At 39.0% G+C, this 25,512-nt stretch overlaps 1 protein-coding gene across 1 annotated transcript in view; it reads right to left on the bottom strand.

Moving 5' to 3' along the window:
• The window catches only part of ZSWIM5 (zinc finger SWIM-type containing 5), a 130,099-nt gene extending 104,861 nt beyond the window's left edge, over nucleotides 1-25,238 (bottom strand). Inside the window, exon 1 of the mRNA XM_037149697.2 lies at nucleotides 24,600-25,238. Coding sequence (XP_037005592.2) covers nucleotides 24,600-25,188 — 589 coding nt within the window. The 5' untranslated portion in view covers nucleotides 25,189-25,238. The remainder of the gene's footprint in view (nucleotides 1-24,599) is intronic.
• Between the last annotated feature and the right edge of the window lie 274 nt (nucleotides 25,239-25,512).

Raw genomic sequence — 25,512 nt, 5'->3', positions numbered from 1 at the left:
TGGCAACAGAGAACAACACTAACAGCAGGCTGAGAGTCACCAAGAGTCCTCCCTGCTTAGAAATGGGAATCAGATACACCTGTTTAGGATGAACAAATGCTTTGAAGCTTCCAGCCTATACAGGGAAAAGGAAAACGCCTATATTTCAGACTTTACATGGGAAAGGGTGATATTGACCTTTCTATTAACTATAGAATATAGGGACTTGGGTTGGTTTTAATTTAAATCAGAGAAATAAGATATGAACTGCATTTTCACTTGTGAGTTTTGTGAGGCAGATCATACCAGCTGCATAAAATGTTTAGCCCAGAGTCTGGCTCACTGCAGTTAATACATGGTAGTCATTGTGGTTGTTACTATTTTAGAGGGAGAGAGAAACAAAGGTACAATAGTTACAAGGTTTACAATCTGAATATTAGAAGAATGATCATAAACAGCTAAATTAGGAAAAAGATCTGAGTTTATGGACAATATTTGGCTTTACACATGCTGTTTGGGTAGAAAAGAGGCATCCAAACAGAGGTGTTCATTTGCTTAAAATGCACTGCCTACCACATCTGTTGGTTGGAATCTTACCCCTCCTCCAGCAGGTTTCCCCTTCCCACTCCCCTCCTGACCCCACCCCCTCTGTAATTATTCTCATCTTCTTGGACCCTTTAGTACATTTCTACTATTACTCTTATTATATTGTTTTATACCATAATTGTTATTCTACATGCATGTCTTTTTTTTTTAATGTTTTATTGTTTATACTATTATAGTTGTCCCAATTTTCCCCTAACTCTTCCCCGCCCTGGGGTAGTTATCTGAAGAAAACAAAAACACTAATTTGAAAAGATATATGCATCCCTATGTTCATTGAAGCATTATTTACAATTACCAAGATATGAAATCAGTCTAAGTGTCCAGTGTCCACTGACAGACAAATGAATAAAGAAGATTGTGTGGTATATATATACACAATGAAATACTACTCAACCATAAAAAAGAATAAAACCTTACCATTTGTAGTAATATGGATGGACATGGAAGGTATTATGCTAACTAAGTAAGTCAGAGAAAGACAAATACCATATGATTACTTGTATTGGGATCTAAAAACCAAAATAAATACACAACAAAATAGAAACACTCATAGATATGAAGAAAAAATTGATGGGCACCAGTTGAAAAGAGAATTAGAAGGCTAGGTGAAGAAGGTAAAAGGGATCAAGAAGTACATATTGCCTGTTTAAAAATAGTCACAGGGATATATAAAATACGGCATAGGAAATATAGTCAATAATATTGTAAATAAGTATGTATGGTATCAAATGGGTATTAAACTTATCAGGTGATCACTTTGTAAGCTATAAAACCATCTCATCACTATGTTGTACACATGAAACTAATATAATATTGTATACCAATTGCAATTAAAAAATAAAATTTAAAAAATACTGTGTTGTATACTTGAAAGTTGCTGAGTAGAGTTTTAATGTTCTTACTGTAACAACAAAATGGTGAGGGATGTGTTAACTAATCCTATTGTGTGAAACACTTCACAATATATAAGCACATCAAATAATCACATTGTGCACCTTAAATGTGTACAATGTCATATGTCAATCATCTCAACAAAGTGGAACAAAAAAGAACAAAGTTGGAAACTCACACTTCCCAATTTTAAAAGTTACTACAGAGGAACAGTAATCAAGGCAGAGTGGCACTGGTATAATGACAAACATGTAGATCAATGGAGTAGAATTAAGAGTCTAGAAATAAACCCACCTGTGGTCAGTTACTTTTCAACAAGAGTGCTGGGACCATTCGATGGGGAAAGAATAGTCTTTTAAACAAATCATGCAGGGCAACTAGATAGCCACATGCAAAAGAATGAAATTGGAGACCTTTCTAACACCACACACAAATATAACTCAAAATGGAACCTAGACATAAGTGTAAAACCTAAAACTATAAAGCTCTTAGAAAAATATAAGAGGTAAATCTTAATGACGCTGGGTTAGAAATGGTTTCTGAGACTTCTGGCCAACATGGAGGTGTGGGTAGACACACTGTGCCTCCTCCCATGACCAAAATAAGGAAAACAAAAATATAGAAAGAAAAAAACAACCAGAACTGACAAAAAATCAAACTGTATGGAAGTCCAACAACCCAGAAGTGAAAGTCGACACATTCATCCAGACCAGTAGAAGGGGCGGAGTTGGGCAGCCAGGCAGAGAGGGGTGGCAGCAGAAAAAGCGGTGACTGGCAGACCCAGGGTCCAGGGTGGCAGTGGGTGAACCCAGCAGGATGGCAGGTTGTGGAGCAGGGCCCGATGCACAAAGCTGGTAGACTGGGCAGTCCCACATTCACACGCAGATAAACCAGGTAAAACTGGGGAGCCAGACAGACCACACAACCCAGGGTCACATCGCCGGGAAATAAAGCCTCAAAACACTGAATGAAAACACCTGAGGTGGTTGAGGTGACAAGAGAGACTCCCAGCTTCACAGGAGAGTTCATTGGAGAGACCCATAGGGGCCTAGAATGTACACAAGCCCACCCACCCAGGAACCAGCACCAGAAGGACCTTGTTTGCTTGGGGGAAGCAGCTGAAGGGACTGAAATCCAGCAGAGAGCAGAACAAGTGCCATTGTTCCCTCTCGGACCCCTCCCCCACATACAGTGTCAGAACTCAGCCACATAGGCACATGGGTTGCCCCACCCTGGTGAACACCTGAGGCTCCAGCCCTCAGTATGAAACAGGCGCATCAAGACTGCCCAAAAATGGCTCAAATAAAAGAACAGATCAAAGGTCCAGAATAAATACAACTAAGCGATGAAAAGATAGCCAACATATCAGGTGCACAGTTCAAAGCACTGATGATCAGGATGCTTACAGAATTGGTTGAATTTGGTCGCAAATTAGATGAACAAATGAAGACTTCACTAAGTGAAATAAAGAAAAATGTTCCTACTAATAGTGATGGGAAGGAAACTGGGACTGAAATCAATGGAGTGGACCAGAAGGAAAAAAGAAACAACCAAACAGAAAAGAAGGAAGAAACAAAAATTCAAAAAAATGGAGAGGCCTAGGAATCTCCAGGACATCTTTAAACGTTCCAACATCCGAATTATAGGGGTACCAGAAGTGGAAGAAGAACAGCCACAAGTGGAAAACTTATTTGAACAAATAAGAAAGGAGAACTTCCCCAATCTGGCAAAGGAAATAGACTTCCAAGAAGTCCGGGAAGCTCAGAGAGTCCCAAAGAGGTTGGACTCAAGAAGGAACACACCGAGGCACATCATAATTACATTAGCCAAGATTAAAATGAAGGAGAGAATCCTAGAAGCAGCAAGAGATAACGAGACAGTTACCTACAAAGGACTTTCCATCAGACTGTCAGCTGATTTCTCCAAAGAGACCTTACAGGCAAGAAGAAGGGGCTGGAAAGAAGTATTCCAAGTCATGAAAGGCAAGGACCTGCATCCAAGATTGCTCTATCCAGCAAAACTTTCTGATTCCTAATTTTAGGAATTGTATCTCTAACCCTGGTGGCTAAGGGCGAGAGACGCCCTTTGGAATGCCAGCCACAGGAAACGAAGCCTGTCTCTGGTAGCAAATGCTGCCTCAGTTCCTTTCTCTGCCCCCAGAGCTTGGTCGGAAGTCAATGATAGGTAAGACCCCTCACAGCGGGGTGGCAACCTAAACCAGACTCGATCACCTGGGAGGCTTTCTTGGAAGGACTGGGGGGCGGGGGCTGCAACAAAGAGCAATGGACTCTCTCTCACTGCCCCCCCAGCTTTGTCAAAGCCTGAGTCCGCATGTTCTCTTGGGAGAAGTGCTTCCTGGCTCTAATCCTCTTAAGCCTGAATACCTATTGGGGAGAGGTACAGCTCCTTGCCTTGCTAGAGCGTGTCCTGGGAAAAATCTGGCATCACAAAGACTTGCTGATAAACCTGTGAAATCTGCTCTAAGAGTGCTTTCATTCATATGATAAGGGTCCGAGAGGAAATGAGTATGTCTCCCAAAGTTTCTGCAACTCTCTTCCTAACAGACACTAAGCCCTCAGATTTCTTTGTAATGTTATCTACTGTTTAATCCTTGTTACCCTGTATTCCTGTGTATTACAACCCAATAAAAGTCTATGGAGAAAGGCACTTGGGGCCTTTTTCTCCTCAGAGAAACTGGCCGCTGCTGGCCTTTGTCTCCGCTGAGAAACTGGCCACAGGCCACTCCTCCTTCCCCAAACAGATCTCATCATGTCTTGGCCATCTTTACTCATTCATGCGTGTCCGTGGCACCAGGGGGACCTCTCGAAAGTAGTCACCCCCACAGCTTTCATTTAGAATGGAAGGGCAGATAAAGTGCTTTTCCGATAAGGCCAAGTTGAAGGAGTTCATCATCACCAAACCCTTATTATATGAAATGTTAAAGGGACTTATCTTAAAAGAAGATAAAAGACATGTACAATAAAATGACAGCAAACTCACAATTATTAACAACCACACCTAAAACAAAACCAAAAGCAAACTAAGCAAACAACTAGAACAGGAACAAAAACATAGAAATAGAGATCACATGGAGGGTTAACAACAGGGGAGTGGGAGGAGGAGAGAGGGGGAAAAGTACAAAGAATAAGTAGCATAGATGGTAGGTAGAAAATAAACAGGGGGAGGGCAAGAATAGTATGGGAAACGTAGAAGCTAAAGAACTTCTAAGTATGACACATGGACATGAACTAAAGCAGGGAATGTGGGTGGGAGGGGGTGCACAGGGTGGAGGGAAGTGAAAGGGGAAAATGGGACAACTGTAATAGCATAATCAATAAAATATATTTTAAAAAGGAATGGTTTCTTAGACATGCTTTCAAAAAATAAGCAACAAAAGAAAAAAGAAATAAACTGTACTTCATCAAAATTAAAAACTTTGATTTTTCAAAGGATACTACCAATAAAGTGAAAAGACAACCCACAAAATGGAGTATGTTAGCAAATCATGCATCAGATAAGGGACTAGTATCTCAAATAAAGAACTCTTACTACTCAACAATAAAAAGACAAATAACCCAACTTAAACGTGGGCAAAGAATCTGAATAGTCATTTCTCCAAAGATATGCAAATGAACAATTAGCACATGAAAAGATGCTCCACATCATTAGTCATCAAGGAACTAAAAATCAAAATCAACTACAATGAAATACCACTTCATCCTCACTAGGATGGCAATAATGAAAAAAAATTGATAGTAATGAGTGTGAACAAGGATGAGGAAAAATTACAAATCTCATACACTGCTGGGTGGATTATAAAATGATGCAGCTACTTTGGAAAATAGCTTGGCAGTTTCTCCAAAAGTTAAACAGAGTTATCGCACGACCCGACAATTCTATTCCCCAAAGAAATAAAAACCTATGTGCACACAAAAGCTTGTATGTAAATATTCATGGCAGCATTAATCACGATCAAAAGGAAAAAACTCAGAAGTCCAACAACTAATAAATGAAGAAACAAAATGAGGTTTAGCTATATAATGGAATGTTATTCAGCCCTAAAAAGGAATGCATTAATGATACATGCGTTCATTATGAATGAACCTTAAAGAAGCCAGTCTCAAACAACTACATATTATAGGATTCCATTCATACGAAATGTCCAGAATAGGCACAGAGACAGAAATTAATGGTTATTTAAGTGCTAAAAGGGGATGGGAGGGTTAAGGAGTTGTATTAAAGGGCGTGGGGTTTCTTTTTGAGATGATGAAAATGTTCTAAAATTGACTGGGGTGATAGCTGCCATAACTGAACTGGAAAACCATTTAACTGTACACTTTAAATGGGTGAGTGGTCTGTTATCTTAATTCTATCTTACTCAAAGTGTCAAGAGAAAGGAAGGGAAGCAAAGGGAGAGGAGAGAGGGAGGGGAGAGGAGAGGAAAGGAAAGACTGCTATGACAACCCTCAGTTCTGAAGTATGAGGTCTCGAAACACCAGGTCTCACGGACACTGCTGACACTCTCACCTTCAAGGCCTTACCAGGCAGCCTTGGGCTCAAAGCAGAGGGAAGGTAGCTTCCTTACTAAAACCTCCCAGCAATGCTAAGTTGTTTTGATGGTTTGCTAAATGACATATTTACCACATGACTATAAAACTGCAGTAAATTAAACTCAAACTCTTCCATTTTTTCAATTCTAATCTCCAAGTAGAAAACTCACTACTAAACAAAGTTCTAAATAAAACTACACTAAAATACTAGAAATAAAAACATAAGATTTTGGTTCAGTGACTTCTTTCGTTGCTAGTTATCCTGATGATATATTAATAATATTTGCAAGGGACAACAAAAGTGGTGAAAACCTACAAAACTCTACAATTAGCACCCTGATAATGTATCAAAGAAATGTGAATAAAGCAGATTCAACAATGTTTTATTTGATCTTTAAAGCCTACATAATAGACCTTGTTCTGATGTTGCATACTGTGCTACCTTAGCAACATATAGTGTTTATGAAATAAAGTAGATTCACCAACACGAAGAAAAGTAGCATCAGGGAAATGACATTTAGCACCCACGTTATCACTTGGCACTCCCTTGCTCAGTGTTGGTGGTAAATGAACAGGTACAGTGGCCAAGGCCTAAAAGGGCCATACTAACTAGGATCATGACAGTCACCCAGCTGGAAAGATTCTGGCCAAGAATCAAGAATGAAGATTAGAAGATTATCAGTTGTGATCTGGAGACTAGCTGTGGTGGCAGAGGTTGGAATTCACCCACTGATCTTACTCTTGTAAATTACCCAGAAAAAGAGACAAAACAATGCTTTGTTTTGGGAGGAGTTGCTCCCACATAGGGTGAATTTACTACAGGAAATGAATCCAAGCAGCACAAGGAGTACAGTGATCAGACATTCCCTTAAGGATCAAGGCATTCATTCATTCCTTTAAATGCCAGGAGAGCTGGCTCCTAGCAGCGCACAACTGTCTTCCACCACAAACTGCCTTCAACGAAAGTATCATGGGTTGAGTTCTCTGAAAGCAGACACTGAGATGGACTTTGGGATATACAAGATACTTACTTAGAAATCAACATCTGTGAAGGAAAGCAGCAGACACAGAACTGAGAAGAGGAAAAGTCAAACCACTATACAGGCTTGACAACCAGGTATGGCTCTCCTAAAGCAACTATCACCCGTCAGAGTTCCATGTTACACTGAAATAGTTGGACCTTTATACTCCCACCTTGCTCAGCCATTTGCACTGCCCTCGGATCGGGGTGTCCAACTTGCGGCTCACAGACTGCATGTGGCTCTACATGTCTATGAATGTGGCCCAACACAAAATCGTTAATTTACTTAAAACATTATGAGATTTTTTGGTGATTACATGTCACAATGTATTTAATGTGTGGTCCAAGATAACTCTTCTTCCAGTGTAGCCCAGGGATGCCAAAAGGTTGGACCCCCTGCTAGAAGACTGTGGCCTCAGGTGAGGCAGCTGACAGCTAGAAGCTGTCTGCTGAAAGCACTTTCTGCAGCTGGGAAGGAGAAATGGGAGTTCCTCTTCAACTCTTAGCAGAGAAAGAAACTGCCTCTCCCAAGGTTATGCTGTGTCCCCCTCAGGTCAGCCCACATCTAATTCCAGACAAATGTGAAGTGTCAGCCTAGCTCCGGAGTTCCAAAAGGGACTGACTGAAGTTCCTGTCACACCTGCATCAGTTCAATCTCTCTGCCCTCCCAATCTTTCTTCCCTCACTCCATTACAAGTGTTGTTTCCCAATAAACCTTTTGCAAGCAAATCTCAGAGTCTATTTCCCAGGAAACATAACCTAAAAATCCCAATTCCGTAGGAAGATGAAATAAAAAAAGTAGCTATGACCTACTCTGTTCAGTAATCTCATAGGATATCGTTTTATTTCAGCTAGGGCAAATCATTAAAATTCAGCTGTCTGTGGCACAATGATGTCAAGCCATCATCCCATTGAAACAAACAAACAAAAAGCAACTTATATAGCAGCATTTATATAAGTAGCAGGATGAATGTATCAGAGGTACCAAAATTGAAATATTTAACTAGTAGAAGAAGCAGATAGTAGATCTGTATTAAACTTTAAGGAAATAATGTAACTGTTCAATCCAAGACCTGAAAATGGGTAAAATAAGAAAGGTTAATGAATCACATTCACCCATGTTATACACATCAAGGCTCAAAGGCAATAGAGGAATTAATTGCAGAATTTTTATCAAATAAAGGAGATTATTTTGCATAAATTAGTGGTTCCTGAACTTATTTTGAGTCATGGATCCCTCTGAGTATCAAATAACATTTAAGGACTGTCTTCCCCAAGAAATGTCCATATGTTTTTATAAAATCTGAACATAATTTCAGGAGTTCGTGGATCCCTGAAAGCCACTTGCTGTTGGCAGGTTAAGAACCCTGGATCTAAATCAGGTTTCTATCTCTCTAACCAATGTTAACTAAAGGCAAAAAAGATGCTAACCAAAAAATGCGATGGATAAAGCATATTGTCTTTAACTTACATTAGTTACACAATTATACAGAAATATGTAAATAGGTTCTCACCATAAAACTATTTAAACAATAGAGATGGTGCTAAATTTCTTCTTGGTCACTACTCACTTCCTCTCTCTCTTCACAGAGATGGCAATCCTGTGAGAGTTTTTCAGCGCTTTTTCAAAAACTATGTTATCTATTAAAATGTAGAGAATTATTTTGAATAAGCTACATTAAGAACTAGCATTTTAAAACAACAAAGGATAGATATTAGAGATTTTCCTATTACCAGCAAATTGTAGGGCTGCTGAACTTAATGACTTTTTCATATAACTCTTCCCTGAATCCATTCTTTCCATTTAATTCAATTTGACCCACGAGTTCTAAATCTGGTTTGGAACAAACTAGTGCATAATTAAATCAATAAATCAATTCAACCAACATTTATCAAGCACATTTCTATGTAAATCACTGTGCTTAAGTGCTACGGAGCAGTGAGTGGTTCCCAGACATTGAAACCTGGAGACAATGTCAAAAATATAGATTCCTACTGTAATTTAAAAAAATTTTTTAAATACAGATTTATGAGCCCCATTCCAATCATAGTTATCTAGAATTTCCAAGACTAGAACCCCAAGATCTGTATTTTACCAAAGCTCTTCACGTGACTTGAATACAGTGTAAACAGCCTGTGCTGGGAATCACTATCATGAAAGCCATAGAAAAGGGAAAGATAATGTTCTCAATTCAATTCCACAAAGACCTCTTAAAAGTCCATTTTGCAACCTACTAGATATTATGCTGGATGCTGAATGTACTGTAGGGTACAATCCTTGCCCTGGAAGCCTTTGCAGACTGAAAGGGAAGATAGTGCCTGTAACAAACAACTGCAACATGACCTGAAAGTGGACCGTGCTGTCTCCCCTCACTAAAGTGTATGCTCCCTGAAAGCAGGAACTCTGCTTAATTCACTGCTACATCTTCAGTGGCTAGACCAGACCCTAGCACATAATAGGTGCTCAATAAACAATTGTGGAATAATGTATAGTACTAAAGTGGAAAGAAAGTTTTTAATTTCAACTAAGTAGCTAAGGAAATGGCACTTTTAACAATAGATGTACAGACTGTTAAGAGGCAGGAAAGGAGGGGGGGAAAGAGAACTACTGTTCATAGTACCCCTACAGTGTGTAAGAAATTCCAAGCTGATTTTGAATACATAATCTTATTTAATTATTATATAAACATTTTGAGATGGTATTTTGTCTCCATTTTACAGATGGAGAAACTAAGGCACAGAACAGTTAAGTAACTTGTCATCCCAAGTTACACAGCTAGAAAGTGACAGAACTGGAATCAGAACCTAGATCTCCAAAACTAAGGCTTGAGAATTTAGATCTCATTCCCAAGAAACAGAATGCCATTGGAGATTTTCTTGTTTTCATTCTGGAATACTTGCTTTTCTAATACCAGCTTTTTGTGATATAATTCATATCTCATTACATTCACCCTTTTAGAGTGTACAATTCAGTGGCATTTAGTTTATTTACTGATTTGTGCAACATACCGTAACTACTAATTTTGGAACATTTCATCATCCCAAAAGGGAACCTCATACCCATTAGCAATTACCCCAGCTTACAGAAACCACTAATCTACTTTGTCTCTTGGATTTGCCTATTTGGAACATTTCACATAAATGGAATCACATAACATGTATCCTCTTTTTTAAAAAAACTTTTTTTTAAATGTATTTATATTTAGAAGGGAAGGGAAGGAGAGAAGGAGAGAAATATCAATGTATGGTTGCTTCTAGTGCATCCCTTGCTGGGAACTGGCCCCTGCTGGGAACTGGCCTGCAACCCAGGCATGTGCCCTGACGGGGAATCGAACCGCGATCGTCTGGTTCACAGGCCCGAACTCAATCCACTGAGCTACACCAGCCAGGGCTAAAACAAACAAACAAACAAAAAAACAAAAACCTTTTTATTGTGCCAAAATATATACATAAGATTTACCACTTAACATTTTTAAGTGTACAGTTCTGCACCATTAAGTCTATTCACAGTGTTGTACAACCATCACCACTATTCATTTCCACATCTTTCTAATTGGCCCCTATGAACTCTGTGTAGCTATTAAATAACTCTCCTGGTAACCTCTTTTTTACTTTTTTTAGTTTCTCTGTGAATTTGCCTATTCTAGGTAGCTCATATAAATGGAGTAACATAATTTTTGCCCTTTTGTGTCTGGTTTATTTCACTTAACATAACGCCTTTAAGGTTCACCCTTGTATCAGGAGTTCCTTCAGACTTAAGGTTGAATAACACTCCATTGCATGTATATACCAAATTTTGTTTATTCATCGATGGACACTTACATTGCTTCCACCTTTTGGTTATTGTGACTACATCTGCTATAAACATGGATGTAGAAATATCTGTTCAAGTTCCTGCTTTCAATTGTTTTAGTTTTATGCTGAGAAATGAAATTTCTGGGCCATATGGTAATTTTATGTTTAATTTTTGGGAAACTGCCATACCCTTTCCACACTGGCAGCACCACTTTCTGTAGCTACTAGTGATGCACTAGGTTCTAATTTCTTCATATCCTCAATAACAGTTGTTCTTTTTCTTGTTTTTTTGTTTTAAATAATGATTAGTTTATACAGAAATTTAGAGGAAAAAAGCAAAAGTCTTTTGCATTTACTCAGACATTTAGCATTTTTAGTATCATTTCTCTTCCATCTAAGTAACTTTTAGCATTTTTTAAGTATATACCATTGATTGTGCTATTACAATTGTCCATTTATTTCCTCCCCTTTATCCCCCCTCCACCCAGTACCCCCATGCCCTCCATCATTCCCTCCTTAACAAGTTCTCCATTATTTTTTCTCCATTATTTTCAATCCCTTGCTCTTCCTCTTCTCCTTCTGGCACCCCTATGATGTGGATGTTGGAATGTTTAAAGTTGTCCCAGAGTTTCCTAAGCCTCTCCTCATTTATTTGAATTCTTGTTTCTTCATTCTGTTCCAGTTGAATGTTTATTTCTTCCTTTTGTTCCAAATCTTTGATTTGAGTCCCAGTTTCTTTCCTTTCACTGTTGATTCCCTGTATACTTTTCTTTATTTCAGTTTGTGTAGAGGCAAACCATACCTACCTACACCTCCATCTTCACCAGAGAACCTTATTTTCCATTTTGTTTTGTTTTTATAACAGCCATCCTGATTAATGGGTATGAAGCAATATCACATTGTGGTTTTGAGTTTCATCGCCCTAATGATAAGTGATATAACACATCTTTGCATTTATTTATTGTCCATTTGCATATTTTTTGTATAAGTATTCAAGTCCTTTGTTCATTTTTTAATCACACTGTTTTTGGTTGTTAACTTGTAACAGTTCTCTATATATTCTGGACATTAATCTCTTATCAGACATGTTGATTTTGAGTGGCTAATAAGGTATCCATTTAGAATTATCTAGCAGGCAAATGTACATGCCAAGCTGGGAGAAACAAGTATATAGACTCAACAGTCACGTTATTTGCATGGTGATATTTATAAAGTATTTTACATATATTAGTTTATTTAGAATCTCACAAAAATCCTGACACTTTTACAGATAAGAAATCAAGGCAGGTCTGATTCCAAATCCCAATGTAAGAGTATTTGGCATCAGGGACTCAGTGGGAACAGAGGGCCAAGCTGACAGACTCCTGGACCCCACCCCAACTCCCCAAAAGCTCATATTTTTCAGCTGCAAAAAACTGGAATACCATTTATATTTCATTTGAAAATGAACAGAGTTTTGTTTAATTTTGCTTTAAACAAAATGTAAGCCATTGTATTATATGATGCTAACTTATGTTAACAAAACAGTAATTGAAGCTATAGAAATAAAGGAAAATGCTAAATAAGAGAGCTTGGGCAAGAAGGTACATCCTACTTTTGTGAGGTAAGAGAATAAAGAAGAAAGGTAGAAAGAAAACCAGAACGGTGAGATAAAACAAAAATCTAGGAAGAAGCATTTCAAGAGGAAGGTGCAGTAGACTACAGAAAATTCTGTACAAAGGATATGAAGGATGAGAACTGGAAAATGGATACTGTGTTCAGCAATTATGAGGTCACGGTGACCTTTAAGAGATCGATTTTAACACAGCAAGTGAAAGCACAAGTCAGATTGAAAAGGCTTCAAAGGCAGGGAGAAGGTTGAAAAAGGTAACACATATGTAACAATTTTGGTATAATAATAGAAAATATTTACATAGTACTCAGTAAGTGCTAGGCACTGCCCTAAATACTTTACATTAATTTATCCTCAAAACTGAGACACAGTGAGGAGCCAGAATTCTGAGACTACCTGCTGCACAGTCCCTGCACATCGTGATTATATTATACTACATTTTATCGGAGATAATATAAATATATGCACATATGCATATATGCAAATACATGCAAATTTATATATTACATATATGATGCTGCAGAGTACAATAATATAATATGGAGTAAGAGAAAAGATTAAGAAAATTATTTTTCACCATAGGAAACCATAAATGGAGAAGGATTTTTTTAAAAAGATTTTATTTGTTTTATTTTTACACACAGGGGAAAGGAGGGAGAAATAGAGGAAGAGAAACATTAATGTGCTGTTGCCTCTCACATGCCCCTTACTGGTGACCTGGCCTGCAACCCAGGCACGTACCCTGACTGGGAATCAAACTGGGGACCCTCTGGTTCATGGGCCAGGCGCTCAATCCACTGAGCCACACCAGCCAGGGCAGAAGGATTTTTACATTGCTAACATTAATGTATGTTAGTGATGCTTGCCAGTCATGCCAGTTTAGCAAGTGTTGATACATCTAAGCAAAATAAAAACAGGTGAGACTCCCAGTAAAAATGGCAGCATGGGTAAACACAGCTCACCTCCTCACACAACCACATTAAAATTATAACTAAACTACAGAACAACCATCATTCAGAACCATCAGAAACTGAGCTGAATGGAAGTCCTACAACTACAGAATTAAAGAAACCACATCAAGACTGATAGGAGTGGCAGGGACATGAAACAGGCTGGTCCCACATCCACATGTGGTAGGTAAAAATGGGGAGGAATATCTCAGGAGTGAGGGGTCCCAGCCCCAGGGTTTCAGTGCCAGGAAGGTAAGTCTCCATAACTTCTGACTGTAAAATCCAGCAGGGATTGAGACTAGAAGACAGACACTGCTAGAATCCCAGACAGTTCCTCTTAAAGGGCCCATGCACAAATTTACTTGGACTCACTGTCTCTGAGCTCCAGTGCCAGAGCAACAAATTAAAAGACACCAGAGACATACAGGAGGAAATGAATTGTCCGGCATCAGGGCAAGAGCTAGGGGCAGCTTTCTCCCAGACAGCAGGGCTAACAGAGGCCATTTTTCTTTGTCTGACTCCTTCACCCACAAACCTGGCGGTTGCCATATCTGATTCTCCATCAACCTGGCTCACACTGTTTGCCCCACCCAGGTGATTCTCTGAGGCCTTTCCCACCAAACTTTAAGGCCCACTCAAGCTGTTTCCAGTAGTTTTTCCATACAAATGGCTGGTCTTGCCCCATACTTCAGATTTTCCTAAATACTCTCAAACAAGCAGCATCTGGCTTCAGCAAGCCCTGCGGCTCCGCTAAGTTGCCCCAAGCCCAGAAATAGCAGCAGTTGGCCTTGGTTCATAGCTTGGCCTATCCTGGGCACCCCCAAGCCCAGCACAAGTAGCAGCCATCTGTAGATTGCTTTGTAGTTTATGATGTGTGATCCCAGACAGAACACGGACGGTGGCTGCCCTAGATGCACCCACAATAATCAAGGCTCAACCACAAGACGAAGGTGTATGCAGCCCACACAGTGGGTGCACCTTGAGTACCCAGCTTGGGCGATAGGGAAGGCTTTGCCACTGGACCCTATAGGACACCTGCTACATTAGGCCACACCAATGAGACAAGGAGTCTTAGCGGCTCTACCTAATACATAGGAACAAACACAGGGAGGCAGCCAAAATGAGGAGACAAAGAAACATGGCCCAAATGAAAGAATAGGTAAAAACTCCAGGAAAAGAACTAAACAAAATGGAGACAAGCAATCAACTAGATGCACAGCTCAAAACATTGATTATAAGGATACTGAATGAATTTAATGAGAACCTCAACAGCATAAAAAAGGACCAGTAGGAAATAAAGGATATACTAACTGAAATGAAGAATAATTTACTGGGAATCAGCAGTACAGTATATGAAGCTGAGAATCAAATCAGCGATTTGGAATATAAGGAAACAAAAAAACCCCAATCAGAACAGCAAAAAGAAAAAAAATCCAAAAAATGAGGATACTGGTAAGGAATCTCTGGGACAACTTCAAGCACACTAACTTTTGCATAATGGGGGTGCTGGATAAAGAAGAGAGCAAGAAACTGGAAACCTATTTGAAAAAAATGACACAAAATTTCCCTAACTTAGTGAAAGATATACACATACATACTTGTATGTATAGACACATACAAGTCCAGAAAGTGCAGAGTCCCAAACAAAATGAACTAAAGAGGCCCACAACAAGATACATTATAATTAAAATGCCAAGTGTTAAAGATAAAGAGACAATCTTAAAAGTAACAAAAGAAAAGCAGTTAGTTCCCTACAAGGGCATTCCCATAAGCCTGTCAGCTGATTTCTCAACAGAAATTTTACAGGCTAGAAGGGAACAGCAAGAAATGTTCAAAGTGATGAAAAGCAAGGACCTACAACCAAGTTTACTCTACCCAGCAAAGCTATCATTTAAAATCAAAGGACAGATAAAGAGCTTCCCTGACAAGAAAAAGCTAAAGGACTTCTTCACTACCAAATTGGTATTATATGAAATGTTAAAGGGTCTTCTTTAAGAGAAGGAAGATCAAAAATATGAACAATAAAAGGGTAATAAATACATAGCTATCAACCATCGAATCTAAAACACAAAATAAACAAACAAGCAGAACAGAAGCAGAATCATAGATACAGAGAACATTTTGATGGTTGCCAGATGGGAGGGTGCTCGGAGGAAATGGGTGAATAAGGTGGAGAGATTAAGTACAAATAGGTATTTACAGAATAGCCATGGGGATGTAAAGTACAGCACAGCAAATAGAGTAGCCAAGGAACATATATGCATGACCCACAGCCACGGACAGCAGGGTGAGGATTGCCTGAGGGAGTGGGGGGACTGGGTGGAGAGGGACAAAAGTGGAAAAACTGGACAACTGTAACAGCATAAACAATATAAAGGAATAAACAGAGTGGTTAGGCTTTTCCTGAATGTACTAATACTGCAGGCTTTCATTCAGTAAAATCATGAATGATTAGAGAAAAAAAATATGTAATTATCTCCAAGGTTCTCAAAGACAAAATAACATTTTCCTATTGCTTACTGACCACAAGATAATGACTGAATAGACAAGAATCTATTTGCTCATTATCTCTATCATACATTTGTATCTAAAAGGAGCAACAATTTTTAAAAGAATTATAAAGATAACAAAGCTATTCTACAGACAGAAATCTGTAAAAGTTTATTCTTAGGAAAAAGGATTAATATATGATATTATATTTGTCATCTTCCTGCCTGCTGATATTACTCTTATGAATCAACTAACATCTAGTATTACAGGAATGTCAATACAAAAGGAACTTCATGAGGGGTTAATCTAACTTGTCAGTAATAGTGTTTTCACTCTTCTTAACATTAGACATAATTTTAATATTTATCCTTGGAATTACAGTAAAACTGAGCAACAGATCCAGCTGTTGCCATTTCTCTAGTCATGTCTTACTCTTTGCTTCCATTGTTAACCATGTCTATTTACAAAACATAGTATTAAATGCTTTTACATTTGTATCCTAAAGTGTGCACTCTTTAAATACAGATTTTATGTTCTAATTTGCACAGAACATTAAAATTATTAAATTTAGTTTCATGAATGAATGGTTGAGTGAACAAAGAAAATATGTTGGCACCACATTTATACAAGTGTCTTTTGATGGGGACAATGATAAAGAATTGAAATACTTTTGCATAGGACCCTTCCAAAACACAGACATTATTTAAGTAGTAAAAGAATAATTTTCCACCCTGGCTGGTGTAGGTAAGTGGATTGAGCGCAGGCCTGTGAACCAAAGGATCGCGGTTCCATTCCCAATTCGGGCACAAGCCTGGGTTGCGGGCCAGTTCCCAGCACGGGGCACACGAGAGGCAACCATACATTGATATTTCTATCTCTCCTTCTCTTCCCCTCTAAAAGTAAATAAATAAAATATTTCAAAAATAATTTTCCTGAGACCCATTAATAGACATAAGATAAACGAGAGGACAGACTGAAGCAGAAAAGTGGCATGACATGATCAATAGCATTTGTGGAATAAATATTACATAATGCTTTGATTGCCTACAATAAGTTTTAAAATGTTGAAAATACTAATAAAGGTGATCACTTTTCTAGAGCAGTGTTTTTGAAACTTGGCTACACATACAACTACCTAGAAGCTTTTAAAAAATTCTTAATCTCAGTTCTGTTCTTAACATATTCTGATTTAATTAATTTGGGGTAAGTCCTAGGCACTGTCTTTTTGAAATCTCCCCAGGTGACTTTAACGTGAAACCAAGACTGGAACCCACTATTCTTTCTTTTAAAATCAAATTTTTGAAGTATAACTTATATTCAGTAAAATTTACCCATTTTATGTGTACAACTCAGTAAGTTTTGACAAATGAATAGTCGTGAAACCACTACCATAATCATGCTATGGAACATTTCCATCACCCAAAAAAGTTTAATGTCCAGTCTGAGTTCCAGGGTAGGAAAATACAACATATTTTGGAATGAATTCCACCAAAAACAGGTAAATAATTACTTACTGAGCCTCACGCTATACAAGTGACTAACTGTTCAATGAATGTATCAAGAACCAGCTAATAATAAGCTTCAAGGGTATTTTTAATGTATATAATGTTTGAAAAATCAGAAACATCCAGAAATTACAGAATGCCTGTATATCTCCTAGGCTCCGGTTGCATATAAATCAATGAAGATACTGTAAAATATTTTAAAAGTTATATAACAATTTTTTAAGTTTTTTTTCTAAACATATCCTGTGAGGATATGTTTATTGATGAGAGAGAGTGAGAGAGAGATATCCATCAGTTGCCTCTCCTACAAATCCCAACTGGGAATCTAACTGGCAACCTATGTACCCTGATGGAAAATCAAACCCACAACCTTTTGGTGTATGCAAGAACACTCCGATGAACTGAGCCACCTGGCCAGGGCTAAAAATGTTATATAACAATTTACTCATTGATTCAATAAATATTTATTGAACACAAACTTAGGGTATATTACAATACACATAAGGAAGAGATCTGTTTTCCTAAATACTGAGAACCAAAAATTAGCCAGTTAGCTGTATGTAGCAGGATAATTTAGTATATAATAATATTGTTGGGAACCACCCCACCTGGTTTCAGAAGCTGTAACCCACATGGCTAAAGCTGAATAAAGAGACCTTGGGACCATTAGCCACTAATGAGACAAAGCTTATCTTTCTTGCAGGGGTGCCATCTCTGTCCCCTTTTACTTCACCCTGCTTGGCCCCAGGTAGATGACTAGTTAGCCAATAATGGGTAAGATTCCTCAAGGGAGGGATGACCTAAGACAGGCATGGTCATGAAGGGGCCCTCAGGGAACGACTTGGGGAACTATAGCAAAAGGGGATGATGGACCTTTTCCCCTCAGCTTTGACCTAGCCTGAGTCCTCATTCTGTCTGCAATAAGTCTCCTAATCTCTTGGCTGCCTTATTTCCCCTGCCTGACTTAAGCCTGAAACAATGCTGGAGGGCAGTGCAGACCTGGGTAGGAACGGGTGGTTCCCAGGGGCCTAAGAAAGAATGCATAAAATCCAGTGAAACCTGCTTTGCTAAGAATGTCCTCAATTTTCTGATAAGGGTCCAAGCATAAAATGAGTTTGTTTTCCAAAGTTTTAAGGCCCTTTAGCTAATTGACCCTGACTCAGAATAAGCCCTCTTAGTGCTTTGAATGTTATCTATTGTTTAATCATTACTGCCTGACAATGATGAATGATGACCTTCCTTGAAGTACTGCTCCCAGAAAAGCAATAAAAGCCTGTCCAGGCAAGGGTCTGGCGCTCTCCCACTCAGAGAGTGGCCACGCCATGCCTTTTTCTCCACAGGACTTCTACAGTTTGTGTAGATTTGTTCATCAGAATTTGTTTGTCCCATCCACAACACCTCGGACACCACCGGTTGGAGTCTGCATCATAATATAATAACATTAACATTAAAATGAGTTGATTTTCTTGACATACCGCCTTGATGACAGGCTAAAAGTAGCCAAGGAGCATACTGCCTGATTTAGGAAAGAGCCTATGAATAAACCACAAGATAGAAAATTCACATAAAAGTAATCTGGGATGGCCCTGGCTGGATTGAATGCCAGCCTGTGAACCAAAGAGTTGCTGGTTCAATTCCCAGTCAGGGCACAGGCCTGGGTTGCAGGTCAGGTCCCCAGTTGGGGGCACATGAGAGGCAACCACACATTGATGTTTCTCTCCCTCCCTTCCCCTCTCTAAAAATAAATAAAATCTTAAAAAAAAAACTCATATAAAAATAAAATAAAATAGTCTGGAATGGATTGTAGTATAGTTTATATCAAATATCAAACTTTAATTCCAAACCATATAACTTGGGGTTTAGAAGCTGGGTAAGACATGGTTCATATGTTCTCAGCGTTACCTATCTCTAAAGATGAGTTATAAATGGTGTGCATGAAAAACAATTCCACCGTAATCTGTTGATCCATGTATGAGTGCTGGATTGCACAGTCATCATTTTTTAGAAATAATATAAACCAGAATGACAGGTTTAACCTTTAAATAACCACTTATTTGTCAAAAGTTTTACACGTATTATAAATATTAAATAAGCATGCAAATTGAATCAATTACATTGAAATAATGCTTACCTAATTTAATAAATGTAAATTTAAAGCTACATCCAATTTCTAAATTTCTAAATTTAAGCTACATCCAATGTAAAAAAGATTAAAATTCACAAGAAACTCTCTTATGCAACAAAAAGCAAGTATGAGACACTGTTATGAGTTGAATTGTGTCCCCCTCAAAAATGGTATGCAGATTGTGACCTTATTTGGAAACAGGGTCATAGCACATGTAATTAGTTACGATGAGGTCATACTGCAGTAGGGTGGGCCCCTAATCCAAACGACTGATATCCTTATAAAATGGCCATGTGAAGACAGATACACAGGAAGAACGCCATATGACAAAGAAGGCAAAGACTGGAGTTCCACAGCTGCATGCCAAGGAATGCCAAAGACTGCTGGCTAACCACCAGACCCTACGAAGAGGCAAGGGAGAATTCCCTACACAGGTTCAGAATGAGCAAGGCCGCGCAGAGACCTTGATTTCAGACTTCTGGCCCCCAGACTACATTTGCCGCCCAGAATGTGGCACTTGGTTACAGCAGCCATGGCAAACCAATGCAGCATTTCCAGTAACTCTTTTGAACATTAACTTACCAACATATTAATGTCTTCAGTTTTAAAAATTATTTACTAAAGTCTAATACAATAAACTTGACCTTTTGGGATATATTTTAATACACATGTATATATTCATATAATCATCACCGTAATAAGATACTAACAGTTAATGTCTTGATTTTTAATAGCCATTGCATTAACAAAATAAATTGTTTCACACGGGCATAAATTTCCATCCCTTTCACTTCAAAATACAGACTTTGTACTCACACTTCAGTAACATATTTTAAAATTCCCAAAGTAGAGACAACCTATAAAATAAAATCCACTACCTTTAGTTTATTCATTATCTTTAAAATCTAAATCTCTGTCCTTGAGAAAGTCACCTTCAGTAAGAATTCAACTAAAGCTTTCTTTTGAAGAAACTGATAAATTATCATCCTTCCCACAAAACGGGTGATCAACATAAAAGATACACACATGTTGTAACACTCATACTACTTAATGCTATCAGTTTATTACATGCATAAGATTGGGTTTTTCTCCGTATCTTCTAATACCACATTCATACTAAAAACCCAGGTTTCTCTTCTTTTCTTTTTTAGTTATATTACACTGAGTTATATATACAACCAACATTGGTTGAAGACTGCATGTGATGCAGTTGGTGGGGTGGGAGTGGTAGAGAGCTCATTGCTAAAAAAAGAAAAAAAATGCACAGTGATTTTAAAACTTGGTAAATTTCTACCCAAAACATTGTTACCACTTACCCCTTAAAGGCAGGCCACTGCCTCCTGTGTTAGAGTACGTTACATATAAATTAAGTAACTTTTTCCCCCATGAAGTTTTATTATAATTTTATATCTTAGTCTAAGTAAAACACATGCTATAAAGCTTTTTAGGTGAGGACATCTTTTGTTCCCCCAAATAATATAGATCAAAATAAATTATATGTGAAATTCAATGACTGTAATACTTGTTACTGCTGCATTTGACAAAAATTTTACTACAGAAAAAAAATCACATTTATTGATAATATATAGTGCTCATAATTATAAACTTACTTCTTGATGTTTAAACTATGGATAACTTCCTGAAATGGACCTTTTTATTATAATGGACTTTGTACCTACACTTTTTCCGCATATGGTAGTGAAGATTATCCAATGACAATTACATGATTATTAGAAAATATGTGTTGTGGGGTAGGATTGGGGGTGGGGAGCGGGTGGGGCGGCAGAAGTGGTGGCAGAAAAATGAAGACAACTACACTTGAAAAAATTTGAAAAAGGGAAAAAGAAAATATGTGGATTAAAAATAGTCTAGGGTTTTGTTCAAGTCAACTGTCAATGTATAAAAATTTCTGGCTATTTACATAATTAAGATATACCAGCACAGAGAGCCCCTGCATGGCTTTACCTCAGTTTTTAAAATCTAAATATATAAATAAATACAGTATCTCTGCATTTAGAGAAAAACTGTTAATGCTCCTTTTCCCTCAATCAATTCTGAGTTCCTTCAAAAGGCACAAATTTCCTTTTAAATTTTATCAAACAAAAAGATGTTAATTTAAAATATGATGAATAGCAAAAAACAGGTCCACGTTTAAAAATTACTACAAAATTGTACTTGTCCCATTCTTATACCATCTGCAGACTCCTGAGTAAGTATTTTCCCAAGGTTTATTATACTATTACTATTTCCATGAGCTTCTTAAACAGGTTAAAAATGCAGATGCTTAAAGCATCTGAACTCTATTACCTTCATAATACTGAGAGAGCAGACTCCAAGTCTATTCGTAGAGCTTCAAACCTACAGATGTCCATGAAAAGACTAATTTACAATTTCCCCCTTTTAAAAGGAACAATACTTCTGATTCAACACTGTTATGTAAAAGAAATGTATCCTTTGAGCTTTTAACAACCTATAGTTCTACCATTTGTTTACATCAAGCTGGGAAACTTTTAGTTCTGACTCAAAATCTGATGCTTTCTACAGAGTACTTGCCTTCCAGCCATTCCATGATTTCCCATTGCCACCGGATTCCATATGAAAGGTAATCAGAAGTTACGGAATTTAATATACTTACTTTTTGTACAAGTTTTTCTTGTCTAATTTGTTTTCCTTCAAAAATTTGTGTTGTGCCATTTTCTTCATTTTTAAAATGTATTTATTTATTTTTATTGTAAGGTCTTTTTGTTTTCTTCATTTAGATCCCCTTAGGACTCTTTTCTTTAAAAGAATGTTGTTTTAGAAATACCCTAACTTCCTTTCCTTCCTAAAGCACCAGGCTTCACTAACTTCCCCATTCTGAGGTTATAACTATGGCTTGGAAACGATAAGGTATGATGTAGAATGTTTCATTAGCACAACATAGTAATTAAATTGAGTTTGAAGTGAAGTTATAAACTGAAGAACATAACTATCCTGCCTTCTAAATTACTTTCTCACTCATCTTTTGGCAATACTTTTAATAAAAACCTATCTTCTAGATTAAGTCACATACTCACATTTTAAGTTTATAAGGGATGAATCTCTAATTTTACACATTAAAAGGTGGTTCATGCCAGATACAGAACTCACAATGAAACGGAATGGCATATCCTTCTCTTTCACACTTATTAGCATAAATTAAGGACAGAAGAATAAAGATTACACAGTTCATAGTTCTCAAATAGCATCACATACCTAAATGTGATTCATTCTCCTACCCACCTTCATCTATGAAATCCAAAGTGAGAATCTTTTCTCCAGTCTACCGTCTTTCATACAAAAGCTCATCAACCCCAGTAAGCATGCTATCGTATGATGAAAGAAAAAATATCTGATCTAAACATGACCTGGATCACCTACAAAATCTAATTTCATGTGGAACTTGACATTATAGTCACTTTCAAAATATATTCCTCCTTAAAACTTTTCATCTCCATTTGCCCCTTCAGGTTTGAAAATTCTTTCAAATCTATCTCTTACTATAAAATGACCACTTAAATTGACACCTTTCAATTTAAAATATTGTAAACTAGAATCTTAAAAATTAACTGATCTAAGTTTATACAAAGAAGTTTACAGGCTAATAAATTTATATATTTATTTTCATGTTTTCAGTATGTCTGTTAAAGCTGTACATCTTAGTTATCTGATTATTCAATTCACTCTTTCAAAAATACACACAAATACACAAAGGACCAGCCTTTTTCAAATAAAACTTCCTCAATCCACTGTCACTGTATTCTGACACAGGATGAATTTAGATAAATTTACATTTCCCATTTGCAAAACAAACTGTGATATACTTTTGTTTTAAAAAGAAACGCAGGATTCAGTGATTCTCAATAACCAGAAATAGATTATTTTATGTGAAATACCACAAATGTACTACTCTTCCAAAGAAAAAAATGTTAATTTTACCTGGGTGGATGAGAGCTAGATGTTTGGAGTGTGTGTTCCTGTGCTTAATTCTAAAATCAACCTCTGTCCAACTCCTTTCAAAAATCAATATATTTCAATAAATATGAGCATATCATGTATAATAAAGTGCAGAGAGATAATGTGCACTTCCAAAATGCTGTAATAACCCAACAGAAAAAACATCAGTGATTTAGTTCTCCTCACTGCAAGTCAATGTTAAACAATGTCATTTTTTTCTCTTTCTCCCTAACCATTCATTCCACAAATCGGAACTATGTATTTGTCTAGTTAATAAGCATAACAAACTGACTAGAAGCTCTGGAAGAGTAAAAGAAAAAGAAATCATTTTTCCACACACAAAAAAAGAGAAAACAAAAAGCAAATACGAAGACTTGTTAAATAAGAAGCACTTGAAAAACCCAACATGACCAGCTTTTTATTTACACCAGTGTGACAAGGAAGAGAGACCCCACCCCCACTCCAGATTGTGTAGCTTTTTTTTCTTGGGTGAGGGTGTGGAGAAACGAAGCTGTCACATTTCCATCTTCCGTTATTGTTAAGTCCGCTGCCTAGATTCCCAAGTATAGCTGGTTCAGGAAAAAAAAAATACTAAAGCAGAAAATTTAAATTGCCTGAAATTAATTCTGTTGATTTTTTCCAGTTTTAAAATTGTATCCAGCTTCAACGTTCTAAGACTATACATTGCCTTTGACAGCCTGTCCCTTAAACATTCCCTATTAAGACGGCTCGCTCCCGATTCACGAACAATTCTCTCCTCTCTAAACTTAAATTAGAAAAACACATTCTAGAAATTAGTACATCCAAATAAGCATTCCTCCCAATCCTTTTTGTCTTAGATGTGAGTGTAGAATAAAGAGTAAAAAAGAGCCCTATTCGCTCTTCAAACAAAGTGAAACGGGGTAGAGGGCCAGTGAGGGGAAAGGAGCAGCAGTGGACCTGAAAGAAATGTTGAGAAAAGTTTTTATGTGGTTAGTGTGTCCTTGAGCAAGGGAACGGAGTTTGACAGAAAGCTGGGGTCTTGCCCCAGGGCTGGGGCAGAGAGAGGAGGCACCTGCGGAAGAAGCCACGGACCAGAGAAGAGCCCGGTGAGCACCTACCGACTTGCAGCACGTTCTCCACGGAGCCGCTGTCCAGCAGACGGATGCCCCGGCGGAACGGCAGCCCCTCGCCGCAGACAGCTCCCGCCCCAGCGCCCGGTCCTGGAGACGCCCCCGTCGCTGCAGCCCCGGGGGCGGAGCCGGCCTGAGCTGTGGCCCCTGGGGGTGGTGGCGGCCCCTCCTCAGCCAGCGAAGCCCCCGCGGCGCAGCCGGCCGCGCCGGCGCTCGGGCCGCCCCGGTACTGGAAGCTGGAGTACATGCAGATCTCCCGCTCATTCCGCGGGAAGGACCAGTAGACGATGCGGCGCTGCACGGGTTCCGGGATCCGCTCGAAGCGCTCCTCCACCCGCTCGTACGCCCACTTTTCTGCCACCGTCTTGGCGGCGCAGTCCAGCAGGGACTCGGGCTGCAGGTGGGGGCGGGCCCCAGAGGTCAGGGAGCTACCACCGATGCCCCCCACCCCGCCACTGGCCACCCCGGCCGAACCGCGAGGGTGGTGAGCCCGCGGGCTGGGCCAGGAGCAGAGGCGCTTGGCCGGGGAGACTGGCGGCGGCGAGAGCAGCTCCTCTCGCTCACCTTCTTCCGCCATTGCTGGGGACTGACTGACTGACTGAGGCGGCGGCGGCCGCGGCTGCACCGATTGCGGCGGAGACCCCAGCCACGGCCACGCGCCCCGCGCAAGCGCCCAGCTGCGGCACCCGGGCGGGGGTGGGGAGGCGGGGCGAGGAAACCTGCGGGCCGGCAGGACCGAAGCGGGTGCCTGGGCCGGCCGGGTGCGCGCGCCGCAAAGGCCGACCCAGGCGGCCGTAGGACTGGCGCGATGCAGCGCGCGCTGTCCGTGCCACCGCTCCGCGAGCGCGAGAAGGGACGGGAACGAGCGCGGGCGGCAGCGCGCGCCAGGCGCGGACAGCCC

The sequence above is a fragment of the Artibeus jamaicensis genome, unplaced genomic scaffold (assembly GCF_021234435.1).
Source record: "Artibeus jamaicensis isolate MK-2021 breed Jamaican fruit bat unplaced genomic scaffold, CSHL_Jam_final scaffold_847, whole genome shotgun sequence".
Taxonomy (NCBI): domain Eukaryota; kingdom Metazoa; phylum Chordata; class Mammalia; order Chiroptera; family Phyllostomidae; genus Artibeus; species Artibeus jamaicensis.
This window is presented reverse-complemented; position numbering and strand designations above follow the sequence as displayed.